This window comes from Microtus ochrogaster, chromosome 1, assembly GCF_000317375.1.
Source record: "Microtus ochrogaster isolate Prairie Vole_2 chromosome 1, MicOch1.0, whole genome shotgun sequence".
In the NCBI taxonomy this organism is placed as follows: domain Eukaryota; kingdom Metazoa; phylum Chordata; class Mammalia; order Rodentia; family Cricetidae; genus Microtus; species Microtus ochrogaster.
In genome coordinates, this window is record NC_022009.1 from 48392446 (window position 1) to 48411050 (window position 18605).

General features: G+C 56.2%; 1 protein-coding gene across 2 annotated transcripts in view; it reads left to right on the forward strand.

Moving 5' to 3' along the window:
• The first annotated feature begins 6 nt into the window (after positions 1–6).
• Cep170b (centrosomal protein 170B) overlaps positions 7–18605 on the forward strand; it is a 23876-nt gene continuing 5277 nt past the window's right edge. Inside the window, exons 1-13 of one of the 2 annotated variants that reach the window (XM_005343616.2) lie at positions 7–38; positions 2334–2465; positions 8085–8174; positions 8758–8836; positions 9279–9337; positions 10346–10484; positions 12420–12524; positions 12610–13083; positions 13499–14196; positions 14488–14661; positions 14926–15016; positions 15193–16866; positions 18133–18376. In XM_005343616.2, coding sequence (XP_005343673.1) covers positions 2361–2465; positions 8085–8174; positions 8758–8836; positions 9279–9337; positions 10346–10484; positions 12420–12524; positions 12610–13083; positions 13499–14196; positions 14488–14661; positions 14926–15016; positions 15193–16866; positions 18133–18376 — 3932 coding nt within the window. In that variant the 5' untranslated portion in view covers positions 7–38; positions 2334–2360. Of the gene's footprint in view, positions 39–2333; positions 2466–8084; positions 8175–8757; positions 8837–9278; positions 9338–10345; positions 10485–12419; positions 12525–12609; positions 13084–13498; positions 14197–14487; positions 14662–14925; positions 15017–15192; positions 16867–18132; positions 18377–18605 lie in introns of those variants that run through there. The other variant, XM_026781484.1, reaches the window with a different exon arrangement.

An 18605-nucleotide genomic window follows, 5' to 3' on the forward strand; every position in this document is an offset into this window, starting at 1 on the left:
GACCAGGCGGGCGAGCCGCGGGTCTGGCGGGAGCACAGGTAGGACGCAGGAGGGGCCGCGCCGGCCCTGCGCTCACGGCGGCTGGGCCTCCAGCAGGGCACCTGCGCGCCTCAGGGCCACACGGGAGAGGGGCGGGCCTAGACAAAGGCGGCGGCGAGAAGGGCGCTGGGCGAGAGCGCCTGGCTCACCTGGCCGGGCCAGTGCCCGCCGCCGCCGATGCTGCCCAGGTCTGTGCGCGCTTGGGAGGGGCCGCCTGGCACCGGCGACAAGGCCTGGCCCCGCGCATGTCTGCTCGGCCTGCCAAGCGGGTAGACCTGGGCGCCGGGTCCCCGCCCGGGCACGGCCAGAGCTGATTCAGGAGACAACGCCGCTCCCTCCCCCTCTGGGCCTGGCGCGCCCTCCCGCCTCCCGGCCTCCTCCCCACTGCCCGACTCCCCCTCCTTCCCGGTCCCTCCTTCCGTCTGCCTTCCTTCTCTCCTTTTCCTTTTCCACCACCGTCTCCCTGCTTACCCTGCCTCCTCTGGGCCTGTCGGCGGCCGGGAGCGGACCTCGTTCTGTCTGCTCCTTTCAGCCACTGTGCTGCCCCCTGCCTTCTTCTGTTCCTCAGCATCCGCATCGCCACCTCCTCCTTCACCTTCGGGTGGTGGCTCTTCTGGCTGACGCGGCTGAGGGGACAAGTTTGGGGTGTTTATTTTTCTCCCTCCTAGCAACGATGGCCGGTCCAACCCAGCCCAAACCTCTTCCAGCAAACCCTGGCTCCGAAGCCTTTCCAAGTTGGACTGGCAGTGGCAGTGGTCACCTAATGACCAGGGTCTGTGGTTTGGCCTCCCCCTCCGTTGAGGGAGTCCCTGTGACTGCTGTCCATGCTGAGATGGCAGCAGGTGATGTCAAGAGTGGCTGGGTGGGGCTGGGAGGCTCAATGACCCTCTGGGGCTCCCTCGACAGCCTGACACCTTTGCTGGTCGGATTGGGTCTTTCTGGGAGTTAGGGCTATGGAGACCCCCATGGGGTCAGTGTCGTAGGGGCTGCAAGGGTATTGAAATCTCACTCCTTTACTCTCTGCCCCTTTAGGAGCTAGACCTAAGGAAGGGAGGGCGGAGTTGGGTAGGGGGTGTGTTCCTGACCACCTGGAGCTATTTTCTACTGAGGCAGGATTTTTTTTTCCCATCTTCCTTCTGCTTCTTGATGGAGTGCTATAGGATGCTTGGTCACTTGGGCCTTCACAGATGGGCAGAGCCCCGTGTTTTTGCCTGCTGCTTACCCTGAAGGGAACTGAGACCTGGGTGAGCAGCCCTGTGTTGAGGCCTCTAGGCTGACTACTGGACATTGCAGGACAAGGCCTGGGCCCTGTGATCAGTGTGACCTCTCGTGTGTGTGTGTGTGTGTGTGTTCATATTTCCCAGAGAGATGAGGGAGGGCCTTATATGGCTGGCTGTTCCTGCCTCAGTGATGGCTCCCACCTGACGAGCCCTGTGCAGGACCCAGAGTCTTTCTGTACTCCCTTGCCTCTCTAAGTTCAAACTGTTGCACACTGGGTCTCTGCCTTCACCACTGTTCCCCAGGGTGGCCGCTCCTGTCTATCCCACATTGCTGCCTTACCCCTTGATGAGTCTTCCATTTGCTTAGTTGTTCCTGCTATTTCTCAGTCTCCTGACTGCCAGCTATTTCCTTATGAAGTGTGTGTGTGTGTGTGTGTGTGTATGTGTTTTAAGGCACAAGGGTTCACATCCAGGGCCAGACACCCACCTACAAGCACTATGCCACTGAGCTACACCCCCATCACTCTACTTGTTCTTCACAATATAAGCTAGACTGTGATGCACTGGGCCCCAGGAGCTCTGGACTGCCCTCTTGGACTATTATGCCAAGACCATACCGGTATGATAACAGTGTCACACAGAGCCACTGCCCAGACCCATGCTTGAGACCATGCTCTGCTCTCGAAGCTAATTTCCTGTGTGTGAATTTTCATGTTGTGCCAGGCCCTGTAGCGATGGAGCTGGTGCTGTGCTCCAAGGACTTCTTCCTCACCCCAGGATTTGAAGAGTGGCCTGCTGGGGGGAAGCAGACCCTCTGATACATCCTGGAGACTTCAGTGGGCTGGATACTACAGAGGAACTATTTCTCAGGGTTCACTTGGACTTGTGGATCTGTCCTTGGGCAGTATGACTAGAGTCACCTAGAGAGAAAAAGGATGCAGCGTATGGAGGACAAAGCAGATGCTGAGACCTTGGCTATGAGTCTTTAAAGGAGCAGGTCTTTGCTGCCTTTGGGCATATCCAGGGGACCAAAGTCCAGGCTGGGGAGCCCCACTGTTGACCCTTTCCCTGCAGGGCCAGGCAGGCCTCCTCAGTGCCAAGATGAGCGTCACATCATGGTTCCTGGTGAGCAGCAGTGGCACCCGCCACCGGCTCCCACGCGAGCTCATCTTCGTGGGGCGTGATGAATGTGAGCTCATGTTGCAGGTGAGTGGGGGCTTCTTACATTTGGGAAGGTGGTTCGGGAAGGTGGTTCGGGGACATCAAAGACAGGAAGACAAAAAAAAAACCAAAACAGCCGGGCGGTGGTGGCGCATGCCTTTAATCCCAGCACTCGGGAGGCAGAGACAGGCGGATCTCTGTGAGTTCGAGACGAGCCTGGTCTACAAGAGCTAGTTCCAGGACAGGCTCCAAAACCACAGAGAAACCTTGTCTCGAAAAACAAAAAAACAAACAAACAAACAAAAAAGACAGGAGAGACCCCTCACCACCTGGGCCCTAGACCCACAGGTGGGCATGAGCAGGGGTGTGAGGGAATGTTCACGGACCTGGGCTTTTGCTCCTTCATGTCAGACCTGTTTCTGACAAGAAAGCACTTAGTGCCAGGGCTCCAGGCAGGGTGTGAATGTCCCCTGTGCTGATGACAAGAGAAGGTACTGAGGAGGGTCTTTTGTGTCCTTATTGCTTAGCCATAGGGGTAGCCTGAGGGCTGTCCTGGAGGTCTTGTTCCCAAATGTGTCCAGATGCGTCAGAGTGCTGGTGACCTTTTTATGTGCCTTAACAAGATGGGTCCCCTCATTGGGCTATAAAGGGTGATATGGCTGGGCCACCTAGGATTCAGAGCCTGAGTTGGGTTTCTTGGGGCTTATGCATCTGGCTTGGGGACCAAGAGAGGGATGGTGTGCTGACCTGCAAGGTCCATTCTGGTTTGGGGGTACAGTGGGCTCCCTGCAGTTCTGAACTGCTTCTACTCCAGCGTAGAGTATGTGATCCTAACCTCAAGCCTTGGGCTCCATGTCCTGCTATGGGACCCTTAGAATAAAGTGAATGTCTCGATGAGCTCTTCTGGTCCAGTTAAGGGGTCTGCTCAGGTACAGAGCAGCTGCCTAGTGCCCCTGGGAGTGCTGACTCCTAGATGGGTCTTGTACTTGAGTTCCCATGTACAGTAGGGCCACACCGCACACTCCTAGGAGGTGTGAGGTTCCTAAGAGTGGGCTGAGCTTGAGCTGAGCACAGACAGCTGGACAGCACCTGTCCAAGGCTAGCTCAGCCCAGTCCCTGTGCTGCTTTCTGGGTGTTTTTGTTGGAACTGGTCCCTAGCAGTATGGTGTTAAGAGGTGGTGACATAAGGGTCCTCATGCATGGGAGAGGTCTGTCTTAGGTTTCTGTTGCAATCTAAACCATCACTAAAGGCAACTTGGGGAGGAAAGGGTTTGTTTCACCTTACAGTTTATACTCGATCTAAAGGAGTAACCCAGAGGCAGGAAAGATTGAAGTAGGGGCTGTGGAGGAACGCTGCTTTCTGGCTTGGATAGCTTCTGGTCTGGGTGCCCCTGCATTTCTGCGCTCCCTCGCCCTGAGGGATGTGATTATTTATGGGAGGGTGTCTCTCTTCTACCTACAGAAGCTGAAGCTTGGGAGGTCATGCAGGTGTATAATGCGAAGAAGCTGAATCTCTTCTAGCACCCCTGCAGTAGACTTTGCCCCTTCCCTGCCCTGCTGGCCCTTGTCTTTCACACTCTTGGCTGCCTGGTGACCAGAGGATTTACATACCATTTGTACCTTCCCTGACTCAGCATCTGAGCTCCCTACTGCTGCTCTGGGACCTTTCAAGTAGCCGAGGCTTGTCATCATCTGTTCCCTCTATCTACATCTCTGCCAGGGGCCACCCCCACCATTGCCGCCATTCCCTACCCTACACTGGAGCCTCCAGAGTTCTCCAGCCCCACTCCACACCATCCCTTGCTCTTCGGGGTCTGATTCTACATCCACTTTTCCTATTCGTTCTTTCCACTTCTTCTATCACAGCCCTTGCCACCCCAGCCAGCTCCTGTTCACTTCAGCTCTTGGACAGTCTCCCTGTGGGTCCTCCCCTCTGGTGTCCACTCAACCAGCTCCCGCTCTATGCCAGCACACACACACATGCATCCTTGGCCTGCCAAAGCAATGCACCCTGCTTCAAGCCCTATGTGGGGAGAAATGTGAGGAGTTGCTACTGTGTGTGGGATTGGAGGACCTAGGACTGGCCAGACCCGTCAGCATGAGTGCAGAGCAGTGAGAGGGGAGGTGTCAGCGGGGTGTAGAAAGGACCTCTGTCTGAGGAGCTGGAAGGGCCACTGTAGAGAGGGGAGGCTATGGGAGGACAGAGGGGCAGCCAGTGGAGTCGGACAGCCCCAGCAGGGTCGCAGCTGCTTAAGAGAGATGTGTCTGACTTGGATCAGGTCAGGCAGAGAGTCCAGATGAATCTTGTTTTGTGTTCTGGGGCAGAGCCATCAACAATAGCCACATGCCATCAATGTGCTATGCTCTCCAGGGCCTGCTGTTTATTCAACACAGTATTCCCAGTGCAGGCCTGCCTGGCACAGAGCCAGCCATTAACTACATGCTGTATCATGCAAATGTGAGCACGGGCATACACATGTGTACATACATGAGGTGTCTGCAGGTGTTTATTGTGTATGTTATGTATGACATATGTTTGTATCCCTATATGCTATTAGCTGATGTAGAACTGGCTTCTGCCTCCACCTAGTCTGTTCTTTGGCTGTCCTTGGTTATGTGTGACATCCTAACCCAGAAAGCACATCCCACAGCCAAGCAGTCTCAGAGGCCCTGTGCACATAGCAAGTTCGGCCAGCTGCAGTGGGTACCTATAGCTCTGCTATGCTTATACTGGAGATGAGCTGGCTGGAAGGCATGCCCAGATGTCTGGGTGTGACCACTGCTAGGGTCAGCACAGCCAGGACAGGGCTCTACCCATGAAGGGTGCCAGGCTTGAACTTTAGAAACCTATCATTTTAACATTTTAAGTAAGCACAGGCCATTGACTTTCCTTTAGCATGTGCCTGGTGTTCTCTGGGCACTTAGATTGTCCACTCTCTGTCTGCAGCCAGCTCTGAGTGCTGGTCCAGAGCTTCATCTCCTGGCTGGGCATGTGGGTGCAGCTAGGCTGTAGGTTTTGGTGATAGGAGATTTCTGGTTAGGGGTGGCAAGGAAGCAACTGCATACCTACCCTCTCTAAGAGATACTTATCAGGAGGGACAGTCCTAGGAGTTGGTGGGCTTCCAAACCTACTGAGTGAGGGCTCATGGGAACCCTGTGTCAATTCAGAGGTGAGGGTAGGAGTAATACTGTGGGAAGAGAAAGGGTGGATGCATCATGAGGGCTGGAGCCAGGCGAGGTGGGAGGTAGTATGGCTTGAGCCTGTCTTGCCTGGCAGGGAAAGGGAGATGTGAGAGCCCTCAGGGCTTTGGAGCTCTGGATATGCAAGCCCAGGGGGCTCAGGAAATTACTCCGGACTGGGCAAGGTTGGATGATGGCAAGGACTGTCAGGCGAAAATGGGGAGAGACCATGTTTGGATGTAGACTGAAATCTGTTGATTATAGCAGCTAGAAGAGTGCACCCCTAGGAATGGCCAGAGACATGCTGGTGGGAATTCCAGGGAGGATCCTGGAGGGCAGAAAGGGCTGAAGTGACCAGAGCTCTTCAGCGTGAGTGGAGGAGGTGGTCATCAGGTTCAGAGTATGTGACGCTGCAGGCAAGAGGTTCTCCAGCCTGGAAGGGTCAGTTTGCAGCACATCTGTCAATCAAAGCTACCATCCCATTCCTCTCAGGTCCCCAGAGCCTTTGGCTTTCTCGGACCATACCCACATCCCCACCCTTCCTGGACCTCAGCCCCCAGTCTGTGCTTCCTGAAGCAGCGGGTCTCCCTTGCCCCAGAGCCTTTGTGCTGCTAGGGACCGAGAGGTGATGGCCCGTGCACAGAGCTAGGTACAGGCCAGGGTTTGGTGAGAAGGTGAAATGGCATCTGGCCTGGTCCTTGAACTGTGCCATCCAGGGCCAGAGAAAGAAGGAAGTATCTGTGGGTGCAGCTATAGACAGAGAACTTGGACCAGCCCAAGATGGGCCCTGGGGATGAAGCTCACCATCTCAAGGTCAACGGCACACTCTGTCAGAGACTTGTAGCTTTGGGAAGAGGTGAGCAAGACAGTCTTGGGGACATCACAGTAAGACATGGAGCAGACTGAATCTGAACCTGGATGTCCCTAGCAGAAATGTGGGCTGCTCTGAAGGAGGGAGCTAAAGGATGACAATCCCTGGACATTGCCCTCCTTGTGTCCCACTCACTTCCAGGAAGAACTGAGGGTCCTGCAGGATGAGGTGTGGTCCTTTCTTGCCCCCAGAACCCACCTCACTACAGCCCATCATCATGGACAAGCTGGTCAGTCACCTTGGGGCTGCAGTGTTTGCTCCCCAGGTGGCAGTGGCTGGAGGGCATAGATGCTGGGCTATGGACCTGGAACTCCAGCTGCAGCCCTGTCTTTAGGACCTCCTCTGGTATCTCCCCTGAGGCTGGAGATAGTCTCCTTTGCCAAGCTGGATGGCTAGCAGTAGGGGTGGGATGGGCCAGAGCCCATGACCATCCTCTCCCCTGTCTCTGCTATGTCCCTGGCCCTGAAGGGGTGCTCACCCTGAGTGGACTAATTATTGTTGGAGGCAGGACAGGATGATGGTACCTGGAAAGAAGAGGGGCTGGGCTGTAGTAAGGCAACTTGAGAGGCCCCGAGTGAGCAGCTGGAGGGGCATGTGCCCTGATTTATGAGCTGAGAAACCCACACCCTCATATGTCCTATGTCAGCCGCGGGGTTGTCTTGCACCAAAGGCTCTCACCAGTGTGCTCTGGAGGTGGACCTTGTTTTTGGAGGCACTGCCTGGGCCATATGTTTCATCTGAGCTCAGCGGCTTTCCTGAGTTGCTTGAGTCTATTGTCCTCTCTTAGGCTGAGCTCCTCCAGGCAGGGAAGGGGACCAGCCAGACACCACCGCTCCTAGCAGTGCAGGTCATAGTGTGGTATGGGGACGGAGACGAGCCCTGGTGCTAGGTGCTAAGATAGCCAGCCTTGTAGACTGGGTGGTGTGGACCACGCTGACAGTGCCTGAGCCAGTACCATGACCCTGTTCCAGCCTACATCTTGGGGGTAGCATCTGGTGTTCAGCCATGTGAAGAGTTGGGTGACTAACCTTGGGAAAGGCCCTGTGCAGGTTTGTGGTCAGTAAGGATGAGACCACCTTGGAGTATAGGTACTACATTTATGTTGAAGTTAGTACCTCAAGCCCTGCTGGGGTCGGGCAGTGGAAGCTGGATGGGGGAACCAAGTGGCAAATGAGTACTACTGGAGGTGAATGTGCCCATCATACAGGCTTTGGATGCTCCTGTGAACTGCGCCAGGGTGCAGCCCACTGTCCCCTTTCCTTCTGGCCCAAGTGGAACTAGGCTGGCCTCCCTACCTGCCCTTGGCAGGGAACAGCCAGTTTCAGATGACCAGAGGGTTTCTGTGCCCTCCCACCCTGACCTAGGAGCCAGTGCCTTGCACTGGGAACGGGGTGCTGAGGAGGGTGTTTTTGGAAGGAGAGGCTGATTTGGCAGAGAGGATGGAGTGGCCCTGGTACCTTGCACAGCCCTGTGGCTTTCTGTGGCAGCTGGGTGGCTTTGACTGTACACTGGAGAGCTCGGGCTTTGAGGCCTATGGGTGTTGGTATAGGCATTGACATGGGGGACCTGACCCTGGGATGGGGCATCTGAGGACCACTGTCCATTTCCTGTAGTCCCGCAGTGTGGACAAGCAACATGCTGTCATCAACTACGACCAGGACCGTGATGAACACTGGGTGAAGGACCTGGGCAGTCTCAATGGGGTGAGTGTACTGGGTTCGTGGTCCCACCCAAACTCTGATCACTTCCTTCCCTCCAGTTCCTCAGCTCTACAGGGCAGAGCTCTGCTGGGCTAGGGAAGTACAAAGCTAGGAAATGAGATGTGCCCAGCCCCACTGGGAGTGCGAGTCCTTCTGCTCACTGAATGTGACTACAGGTGAGAGGAGCTGGTAGGAGGATAGGGATGGCCTCTCTGGGGCTTCGTGTGGCTGTCCTATGTAGACATGTCATTCTTCATTTGTTAGACACTGACCTTTTCTGCTTGTGCAGTCCTGAACAGGTGTCCACAGCCACCTCAGCATGCCTTGCCTACACGGTGTAACCTGGGCCTTCAGCTCCCTGGTCTCCCTGTCAGATAATGCAGCCCTTCCTTGCAGGGCCTGCCACACACTGGGCTTTGGGGGATCCCGGGGGCATCTGCCCCAGTCCCAATCAGGGCTTTCCACCTGGGTCTCTGCAGGGTGTGTTACCTGAAAGGGGTACTCAGTTGTCCCTAGGACAGTGAGCCAGAAGTGCAGGAAGGCAAGGAGGATCTACTAAGGCCTCCTCTTCTCCTTTCTTCCCTAGACATTTGTGAATGATGTGCGCATCCCCGACCAGAAGTACATCACACTGAAGCTCAATGATGTCATCCGCTTTGGCTATGATATCCTTCTCTACTTTGTTTCCTCAGGACCAAGGCCACAGTGGCTCTGCTGTCTTAAAGCAGATTAGGGGATTTCTTAATCATAGCCGAGGCTCTCAGGCTTAGAGGTTACCTGGGACTAGGCATCCTCTGGTATTCTGTGAGACTCCAGCCCCTGCTGCCTATCTGCATGCTCAGCTTAAAGTTACAGAGGGTCTAAGGCGCAAACCAGCACTCTTCAGAACCCAGAGTCCTGGTTGACCTTGAATTCTAAAGCCAGGACCTTCTGTGCTCTTTAGTGTGGTGGGGCATGATTGATCCTCCCCGAGAAGGGCCCTTTTCCCACCTCCAGGAGTATTTGAGTCCACCTACTCACCGCTGATGACAACAGTGCTGGCCTCCATACTCCAACCACAGGCCCTTCCTGCTCCTCCTGTTCGTGTTCTCCTTAACTTACAGCTACATTCCAACATGTACGTGCTAGAGCGTGTGCAGCACCGTGTTCCGGAGGAGGCACTCAAGGTTAGTGTCAAGCAGGCCCAAGGACTAGGAAAGCCCCACGTTGGGACCTCTGGCTGTCAGGGCTCAGCCCCATAGCCTGCCATTCTCTGCTCAAACACAGCCCCCAGGTTCCAGAGCCACCCTTTGTTGGCTGCAGGTGCCATGAATCAGTGCTGCTTGGCCTGTCCTGCTGGATGGCCCGGTCCACAGATGAAAAGTAGTCATTACCCTCAGGCTTCTGTAGCCGCAGATGGTGGGGCAGCTGGGGAGGGCACAGTCACGGGGAGACTGGGTAGTTGGTCTACTGGAACAGATGAGGATTTCTGAGCCTATAAGATATGGCCTTGGACCTTCTAAGTCAGGTAGGGGATGGGACGTGGAGTCTTGGCTGGGGAGATAGCCCTTCATGCTGAGCTGGGGAGCAAGAATGTAGGTGGGGCACTGGGATCACCTAATGGAAGGCCAGGACCACTGGGAGGAGAGTGTACTACCAGTGAGCCAAGCAGACCACACTTCTTCCTTGGACCCTGGACCCTCTGAGTTGGTGTCTTTGAGAGCACTAAGGTCACATCAGTTGGAGTCTGATCCAGGCAGTTAGGGTCCAGGGGGCTATGGCAGGCCAGTGTTTTCTTGTCTGTATGGGTCATGGAGGTTGAGCTCTCATGTGAACCATGTAAGTGGTCTCTCTTTACCCGGTTTCCCAAAGGAATTTGTGAAGTGAGGGGCCACATAGCTAGGCCCCTGAGTGGCTCACCTTCCCAAGGGCCTGCTTCAGGTGGGCCTGGGGATGATGGTCTCTAAGACTCTGCTCTTGTGATCCTTGCTTGCTCTCTTCCTTCCAGAGAAGCAAACTTCAACTCTCTCCCTAGGTCTATGAGCTAGAGGATCCTCCACAGGCCTAGACCCCTCAGCTGCCCACCAGATAGACTAGTCTTAGGTTCTTTCTGTTCTTTTGGAGGAGAGGCGGGGCTGCCTGGGATGTTTCCCAAGGCTGATATGCTACCCCCCACCCTGTGTGCTTGTCCACAGCACGAGAAGTACACCAGCCAGCTGCAGGTGAGTGTCAAGACCTCTGCACCCAAGAGGGGTGAGGCCCTGCCAGAACACACGCCCTACTGTGAGTCCTCACAACCCAGACCAGAGAAAGGGGACCGAAGACATGGAGCAGGTAGGCCATGGGTGTGGGGACCAGGATGGATAGGGGAGGGCGAAATGCAGAGTCACCCAACGCCTGTGTTTCTATTTCCTGTCTCCCATTGCCCCTCTGTATACCGTCTTTACCTGTTTTATTTCCCATGTGACTTCTCTCCCCAGCTTGCACTCCCAGCTTACAGCAAAGCTCAGTAGTCAAGGCCCAGGTCTGCTTAACCCTGGACTTGTGCCCACTTTTCTCAGGTCCTGGGAGTCTCCAACAGTTGAATGATTATCAGATGGCCACCCTTGTGGTCTGCATCAGGACAGAGGCAGGCAGGTCTAAATTGCCTAGTCAGGATTCGGGGCCTGATTCTGCAGATCACATGGCCACTGGGGTTAGGGTGGGTAGTTGAGTGCGAGGTACATTTGGGGGCGAGTGCAAAGGTTAGCAGTGGTACGTAGGTCTCGGTGGGTGCAGGATAGCATAGCTTAGTAACAGGAGGTGTAAGTCCTGCCGGGGTGTGCAGTGGTACGTAGGTCTCGGTGGGCGCGGGATAGCATAGCATAGTAACAGGAGGTATAAGTCCTGCCTGGGTGTGCAGTGGTAGCTGGACAAGTATTTCCAGGAAGCCAAGGTTCATGCTCTTCCTGCATCAGGAAGGTCACCTTGCTGCCCAGCCGTGACCAACATCTGTGCTCTGTGGGTCAGCCCATGTACCCACATGTGGTGTCGTGAACTGCTGGTGCGTGGCTGGGGTGCAGGTGTGCCCTGAATAGTGAGCCATCTGCCTCTGGAGCCTGACCCGTGCTTGTCTTTGGGAAGACTACTGGGAACTGGGCAGGTTTCCAGAAAGTCATCTGACCTGTTCAGAGCACCTGTCAGTGTCCAGGCTGTGCATAGACACAGCTGGTGACAATGGCTTGGAGCTGTCTCTGAGGTTATAGCAGGTGCAGTTAATTGGGCAAGTAGGTTTCTCAGTCCTACAAAGCAGACACAGCACTTCGGGAGACCCAAGATAGGCTCGGAGCCAACAGCTTAGAGAGTACTGCTCAGTGGCAGACACATACTGCTTCAAGGGCCCCTGCATACAGCACTGGGTAGAAAAGGAGGTCCTTAGGCAGTGGTCAGGGCGATAAGAGGAGAGAGGAGTGGGTGGTGGAATAGGTCGGTGCATATGGCGTACCACATAGTGAAGCCAATCTCTGTATAAGGAATGCATGGTGATTTTGTAAGAGTCCCTTGAGGAGAAAGAGACATGTACAAAATATAAAGGCATATTCTCCATTCCACAGGGACTCTCCTTGACTGTCAGGTAACTTCAGACCCTCTTGCTGCCTGCTAGTGTGAACAGCTGGGCCGGTTAACCAAGGCTCTGTTGGCTGTTGGACCCAGCAGAAATCCAAAGGGCTTATGGAGATAGGACTGTTTGTAATCAGAGCCAACACCCTGCCCTGGGGCATTGGAGTTTGCTCTTGCCCAAATAGGAGCTAAAAACCTAGATTCATGGGAGGTACCGTGTTAACCTAGACAAGGATCCAAACATTAAAATAAACTCACCAAAATGTCACACTAGCTACTCAGACAGTGGTGGTCTTCAGCTCCAGGAGCATCCATGGCAGCAGAGCCATTTCTATAACCTTAGAAGAGGCTGGACCTGGTTTATGGACTCTTGTTGCCCTGTATACTGTAAGGCAGAGGGTGCAGCCTCCTTCCCCCAGGACTATGGACTGTGGGACTGTAGGATAAGCCTTCCTTCATTACTTTGAGAGATGTTCAGATAGGGCCAGTGGTCATCTTTGCCCATAGATGTAGAAACAGGCCCAGAGTGGTCAACAACTGGCCAGGGACTTGAGGAGCTGCAGGTCCCAGCTGGGAGGTGAGACTAGGGCCTGGTCCACAGATGGGCCCTGTTCCAGATCTTCATGTTGGGAACCAACTGTAGCCTGAGTTCTGAACTCTCACCTACAGAGGCAGTACCTTACCGCACACCGCTGTACGGGCAGCCCTCTTGGTGGGGTGAGGATGACAGTGCCACTCCACCTGAAGACCGGCACCAGGAGGAGCCCTACCCAGGTGAGTCTCAGTGCCCTGGCTAGGACTGGGTGGAAGGGTGGCAGGTGGGTTTTAAAGGGCTTGGCCTGAGGACCCCTCCCTACAGAGCGTCCCAAGGACCTGGCACAGCAAAATGGTGAATTAGAGAGCTGCCGTGCTTCTGCTGAGCCTCCAGACTACTCGTTTAGACGTGAGCCCAGCTACTTCGAGATCCCCACGAAGGAAGCCCCACAGCCACCACAGCTCCCTGAGGTGCCAACACAGGAAGTGCCTACCAAAGACCAGGAGGCAAGTGGTGGTGGGATGGCCCCTGTGGTACAGAGCCATGCCTCCTTCACCATTGAGTTTGATGACTGTAGCCCAGGCAAGGTGAAGATCAAAGACCACATCACTAAGTTCTCCCTGCGCCAGCGGCGGCCCCTCAGCAAGGAGGCCACACCTGTGGAGATGGTCTCAGCCGAAACCAAGGTGGCTGACTGGCTGGTGCAGAATGACCCAAGCTTGCTGCGCCGGGATGGCCCAGGGGATGACCGTCACAGCACCAAAAGTGATCTTCCTATCCACACCCGAACTCTCAAGGGTAAGTACCCACTGGCACCTGGCTGTCCTGGAATTCGTTCTGTAGACCAGAGTGGTCTTAAACTCAGAGATCCACCTGCTTCTCCCTCCTGAGTTCTGGGATTAAAGGCGTGCACCACCACTACTTGGCTGGGCAAGTTCTTAAGCTAGGAGGTGTCGCCTGTCCTTGCACGCTCACCGTATCAGTGAGGGCCCAGGTGGTTTAGCTGATTTTCATTTTTCAGTGAATTGGCCAAGAACCACCTGCCTGGTCTTGGGGGCAGTGTCTAGTGTCTTCTACATCAGCAAGCCACATATGCTAGGTTTCCAGTGGTGCAGGACTTCCTTCCCCATGCAGTCAGTGTGGATCCATTTCCCAGGGGTAGTGAGGCTCCCCGCGCTGCTCACTGTATGCTGATGAGTAGGGGTTTTCTCAGGCCACAAGCATGAGGATGGCACACAGAGCGACTCAGAGGACCCTTTGGCCAAGGCTGCTTCAGTGTCTGGAGCCCCAACAGAAGCCAGTGGGGAGCAGGTGCGGCTGCAGAGGCAGATCAAGAGGGACCCCCAAGAGTTGCTGCACAACCAGCAGGCCTTTGTCATCGAGTTCTTTGATGAGGACACGCCCCGCAAGAAACGCTCGCAGTCCTTCACACACACCCCACCTGTAGAGCCCAAGGCCGACAAGCGCAGGGGCACTGGGGCTACTGGTGTCATGGTCCGCACAGGAGGCAGCAGCTCAGGACCACAGAGGGCCAGCTCACTCAAGCGAGAGAAGACTGAGGAGCGGTTGGGCAACACTTCTCCCATCCCCCGTGCCTCCACACGCCCCTTTGGCAGTGTGGGGCGCCGCTCCCGCCTGGCCCAGGACTTTATGGCCCAGTGTATGCGGGACAGTTCCCCAGCCACCAGACCTGGCCCTGAAAAGACACCTCCAGTACTGCCTGCCCCATTGACACCCCGTGGTGCCAGCCCTGTGACCCCCTCAACCACTCCACCACCTCCCACTGACCCCCAGCTGACCAAGGCACGTAGACAGGAGGAGGATGACAGCCTTAGCGATGCAGGCACCTACACTATTGAGACAGAGGCTCAAGACAGAGAAGTAGAGGAGGCTCGGAAGATGATCGACCAGGTATGGTATATGCCATATACCCCTATGGCAGCTTGTGGGGCAGGAAGGGACTCCAGGGCTGATGATGGTCGTGTTGGGGAACTAGTTGTTAGCCTGCTGCTATCAATTATGTGTCTAGTCCAGCTGGGCAAGAGGACTTAGAAGTGGGAGGGCCCCCTGATTCTGCCTCTTACCTTGTCAGAATAGGTCCTGTTTCCTACCCACTATGCCCAGCTGAATAGTTGGGACCACATCTGGATAGAAGTAGAGATCCAGGCACCTCTGACCCTTGATACTGTCTTCTTTTGGCAGGTTTTTGGGGTATTTGAATCCCCTGAACTCTCTAGGGTGTCCTCAGCTACCTTCCGCCCAGTCATCAGAGGTGACAAAGATGAATCCAGTGATGGGGGTGTGGCCCAGCGGATGGCTTTGCTGCAAGAGTTTGCTTCCCGAGCACCGGGCGTTTCCCCTCAGATGGAGCAGCAGGTATGAGGCTGGGTGGTCAAGGTAGAAAAGGGCCACAGCTGCGCACCTGGGACTGAGTCCTGATAGACTGATGAAGCTGACCAGTTGGTGATAACATTGGGGTCACACAGGCCTAGGAAAAGCCACAGACCCTCCTGGCTGCTTTTGAAGAGGGTGTTGCCTCTGGCAAGCATAGTGTGAGTGTGTCTCTTCTAGTGCCTGGCCTCTGTTCTGGGATTGTGCCTCCCGTTCTGTGGATATAGTTTCTTGCCCTTCTCCCTGCAGAGTCTCTTGGTCCCAGGCTCCCCTGGAGGTCAGAAGTGGATTTCCCGATGGGCTAGCCTAGCTGACAGCTACTCAGATGCTGGCTTGGCAGGTATGTGAGCCCAGAGTTGTTGTAAAGGGTTGGGGCCATACCAAGGTAGCCTCAGGTCCTGACCATAGACATAGTTTGCCTCAGCCTGTGCCTGGAAGAGAGGGTTGGGTCTCTGTGTGTATGTGGGGCCTGCAGGTCTGTAGCCATTCTAACTGCACTGGCCTTGTGCTTTGCAGAGGATGGTCCTGGACGAAGAACCGGAGAGCCTGAGGGGGCCCTGCCTGTGCGCACTCGGCGACTGCTCCCTCAGTTGCCTAGTGATAGGGCTGACAGCCCTGCAGGCCTTGAAGCTGCTAGGCGGAGTGGCCCAAGTCCACCAGAGCTGGGCAGTGAGCAGACTAGTCGCCTTATAAGCCAGGAAGATCTGGACCCTGATAGCCTCAGTGATGCCAGCGGGTCAGATGGCAGCCGAGGCCCAGAACCAGGCGCAGAACGACAGGAGTTAGCATGGGCCAGGGGTCGGCGCTCACCACGGGCCCCTGGAGAACTAGCCCCCCCCACGTCTTTTTTCATCGGTGATCAGAATGGGGAGGCCACCTTCCCCAAGAAGTCATTTGTGGCTCCTGGAGAGGTGGATGGCGCAGGACGGGTGGTCCAGACCAGCCCTTCAGCAAGGGATGGCCTTTATGTCAGTGCCAATGGGAGGATGGTGGTCCAGTTGCGCAGTGGTCGGTCCCCAGAGCCTGACCCGGCTCCACCCAAAGAGGCTCTGGCCTTTACCCGTCAAGAGAGCTTCACCAAGGAGCCAACCAGCGGACCCCCAGCACCTGGAAAGCTCCCCCACATTTCTAGCCACCCACTCCTACAAGACTTGGCTACAACCCGGGCCTCACGCATGGACTTCCACACGCAGGACACCCACCTGATCTTGAAGGAGACTGAGACAGCCCTGGCTGCCCTGGAGGCCCAACTACGCTCCAAGTCCACAGATGAATGTGAGGGGGGAAGCACCCCCAGGCCTCCAGAGGACTCCCTGTCTGGGGATTCAGATGTGGACACAGCCAGCACCATTAGTTTGCTCAGTGGCAAGAATGGACCCAGCCCAACAACCCCCCAGACTCCAGGGCTGCAGAAGGAGAGCCTGCTGTCTCCACCAGCAGCAGTCGACCCAGGGGGTGCTACCCAGGGCAGTGCCCGAGATCGGCTGTCAGAGAAGCAGCATCGCCCACCAGGCCCTGCAGACTTGGGCCATGGAGAGCCATCAAGGCGCCTGGCTATGCGGCGTAGCCATGGGTCTCGAGGGTCCCTGGACTGGCCCGAAGAGGAGCGAGGCTCTGGCCTAGCCCAGCTGCCCAGTTCTAATCATGAGACCCCTGAGGCCATTGGGACAGGTCGACCAGCACCTCGCCGGAAACCAGTGGCTCCTCCACCATCCCCAGCTGCCAGGGAGGAGCAAAGCCGCAGCTCCACCACTGCTCAGAAGGTACAGCAGGCACTGACCCGCTCCAACAGCCTGTCCACCCCAAGGCCCACCAGGGCCTCCCGACTCAGGCGGGCCCGTTTGGGGGATGCCTCAGACACCGAGGCTGTGGATGGTGAACGAGGGACTGCAGCCAACCCTGAGCCAGCGAATCGACCAGCCCCTGAGCAGGCCAAGAAACTGACACGTTTGGACATCCTGGCCATGCCCCGGAAGCGGGCTGGCTCCTTCACAGGACCCAGTGATTCTGAGACAGCCCCGGCCCGCACTGGCTTCTCTGGCCGCAGTGCTGAGCTCTACAGCACCAGTCGTAAGCCCACGATAGCCGAGGCCCGAGCTGCTGCCAGGAAGGCCGCTGCTACTGCTGCCAACACGGGCCCCCGCCAACCCTTTAGCAGGGCCCGCCCGGGCAGTGCCAGATACTCCTCCAGTGAGTGGGGTAACGGGTCATGGGATGGTGGTTGGGCAGGATGGTCAGCAGCAGCTGAGTCCCTGAGTAAATGTGCACACACATGTGCACTGGCCAGGTGTGCTCATGGCTCCTGTGTGGCAGAAGACCCTCCCCAGGGTGCCTCCCATCACCCCAGTGGCCTCAGTGCCTGGGCCTTGAGGTTGGCACTGCCACTCTTGGTATCTCTAGGGTAGTACTTCTGATGACTGTGTAGTGGCCCAAGTTGCCCACTTGTGAACCCAAAGAGGGCTCTCCCAAAGTTCTCTGCTTCCTGTCCCCTGTACTGCAGCTGTGAAGCCCAGGGAAGGGTATCTATCGAGTGGGAGCCTTCCTGGCATCCTTTGAACGGCCACAGAGCCCCTGGCCTGAGAGGGCTGTGCCAGTCCACATGCACAGTGACCTCGGCCCCATCCCCTGAGCTGCGTGTGTACAGTAAGAGGGACAGACTACCGCAGTGCTGGAGCGGCTGATGTTCTGTCCACGTAGCCTCTGTCCCACCCATTGAGGAAGCTATGCCATGCCCCAGTGGATTGAGTGGATTGGTTTGGGCCAAGGTGCCTCCACCCCACCCCTTGGCTTTGCTCTTCCTGGCTGGCTGGCTCTACTTATCCCCTCTGCCTCCCAGCATCTCCTCATAGACCTCTGCCTGTTGGGCCCACTGGGTAGGGACACTGTGGCTGCCTTGATTAAGGACCTCTACTTGGCAGAAACTGCTGTCCCTAACCTGCCAACACTGCTTAGCATGCAGGCCCCATGCACCCTTCATCCAAAGTGTGTTTGCTATCAAAAGTGCTTGGGGCTCAAAACAGCCCTGAGCCAAGGAGCCTAAGATCCTACCCAGGCAGCCATACCTGAGGATGAGGCTGATTAAGACTGTAGGAACCTGGCATGGACCTCACCCCCCTGTGTGATCCAGCTATGCAGTACCATAGCTGGTCCTTATGTGTGTCTTACCTCATTTTCTGCCCTTTCCTGGTACCCAAGGACCAGCTCTTATCTCACCAGGCACAGGCATCTGCCCCGACCCCTCCTAGCCCCCTGGATGCTGCACTGGTCACAGGAGTGCCTAGTCCCTGACCCTGCATGTCCTCTGGGCTGGTGGTGCTTCTGCTGGAGGTTCTGGTATCAGCTGTGATACAGCATATCCTTCAGCACAGGGCCCTCATCCTGAGGGACCCTGGGGCTGCCAGGCACTGAGTGTTCTCTGTTCTGTTCTTGCCTCTGAAACCAACCCACTCACTCAAGATACACGGCGGCGGCAGCAGGGTTCGGATTACACGTCCACCTCCGAGGAGGAGTATGGGTCCCACCACAGCTCCCCTAAACACACACGCTCCCATACCTCAACAGCCACGCAGACCCCAAGGGCCAGCAACTCTGCCAGGGCTCGTTCCCAGGCCCCCGGCCCCCGGGACACAGACGATGATGAGGAAGAGCCTGACCCTTACGGCTTCATTGTGCAGACAGCAGAGATCGCAGAGATTGCTAGGTGAGTGATCAAGCCGCAGAGTCCCCTTGGCTGAGAGCTGAGCTGGGCTCCTGACCCTGAGTAGGCATGGAGATTGGTGGGTGGGTGGGTAGGTGAGGGTGGTGACCCTGAGTAGGCATGGAGATTGGTGGGTGGTGGGTAGGTGAGGGTGGTGACCCTGAGTAGGCATGGAGATTGGTGAGTGGTGGGTAGTGAGGGTGGTGACCCTGAGTAGGCATGGAGATTGGTG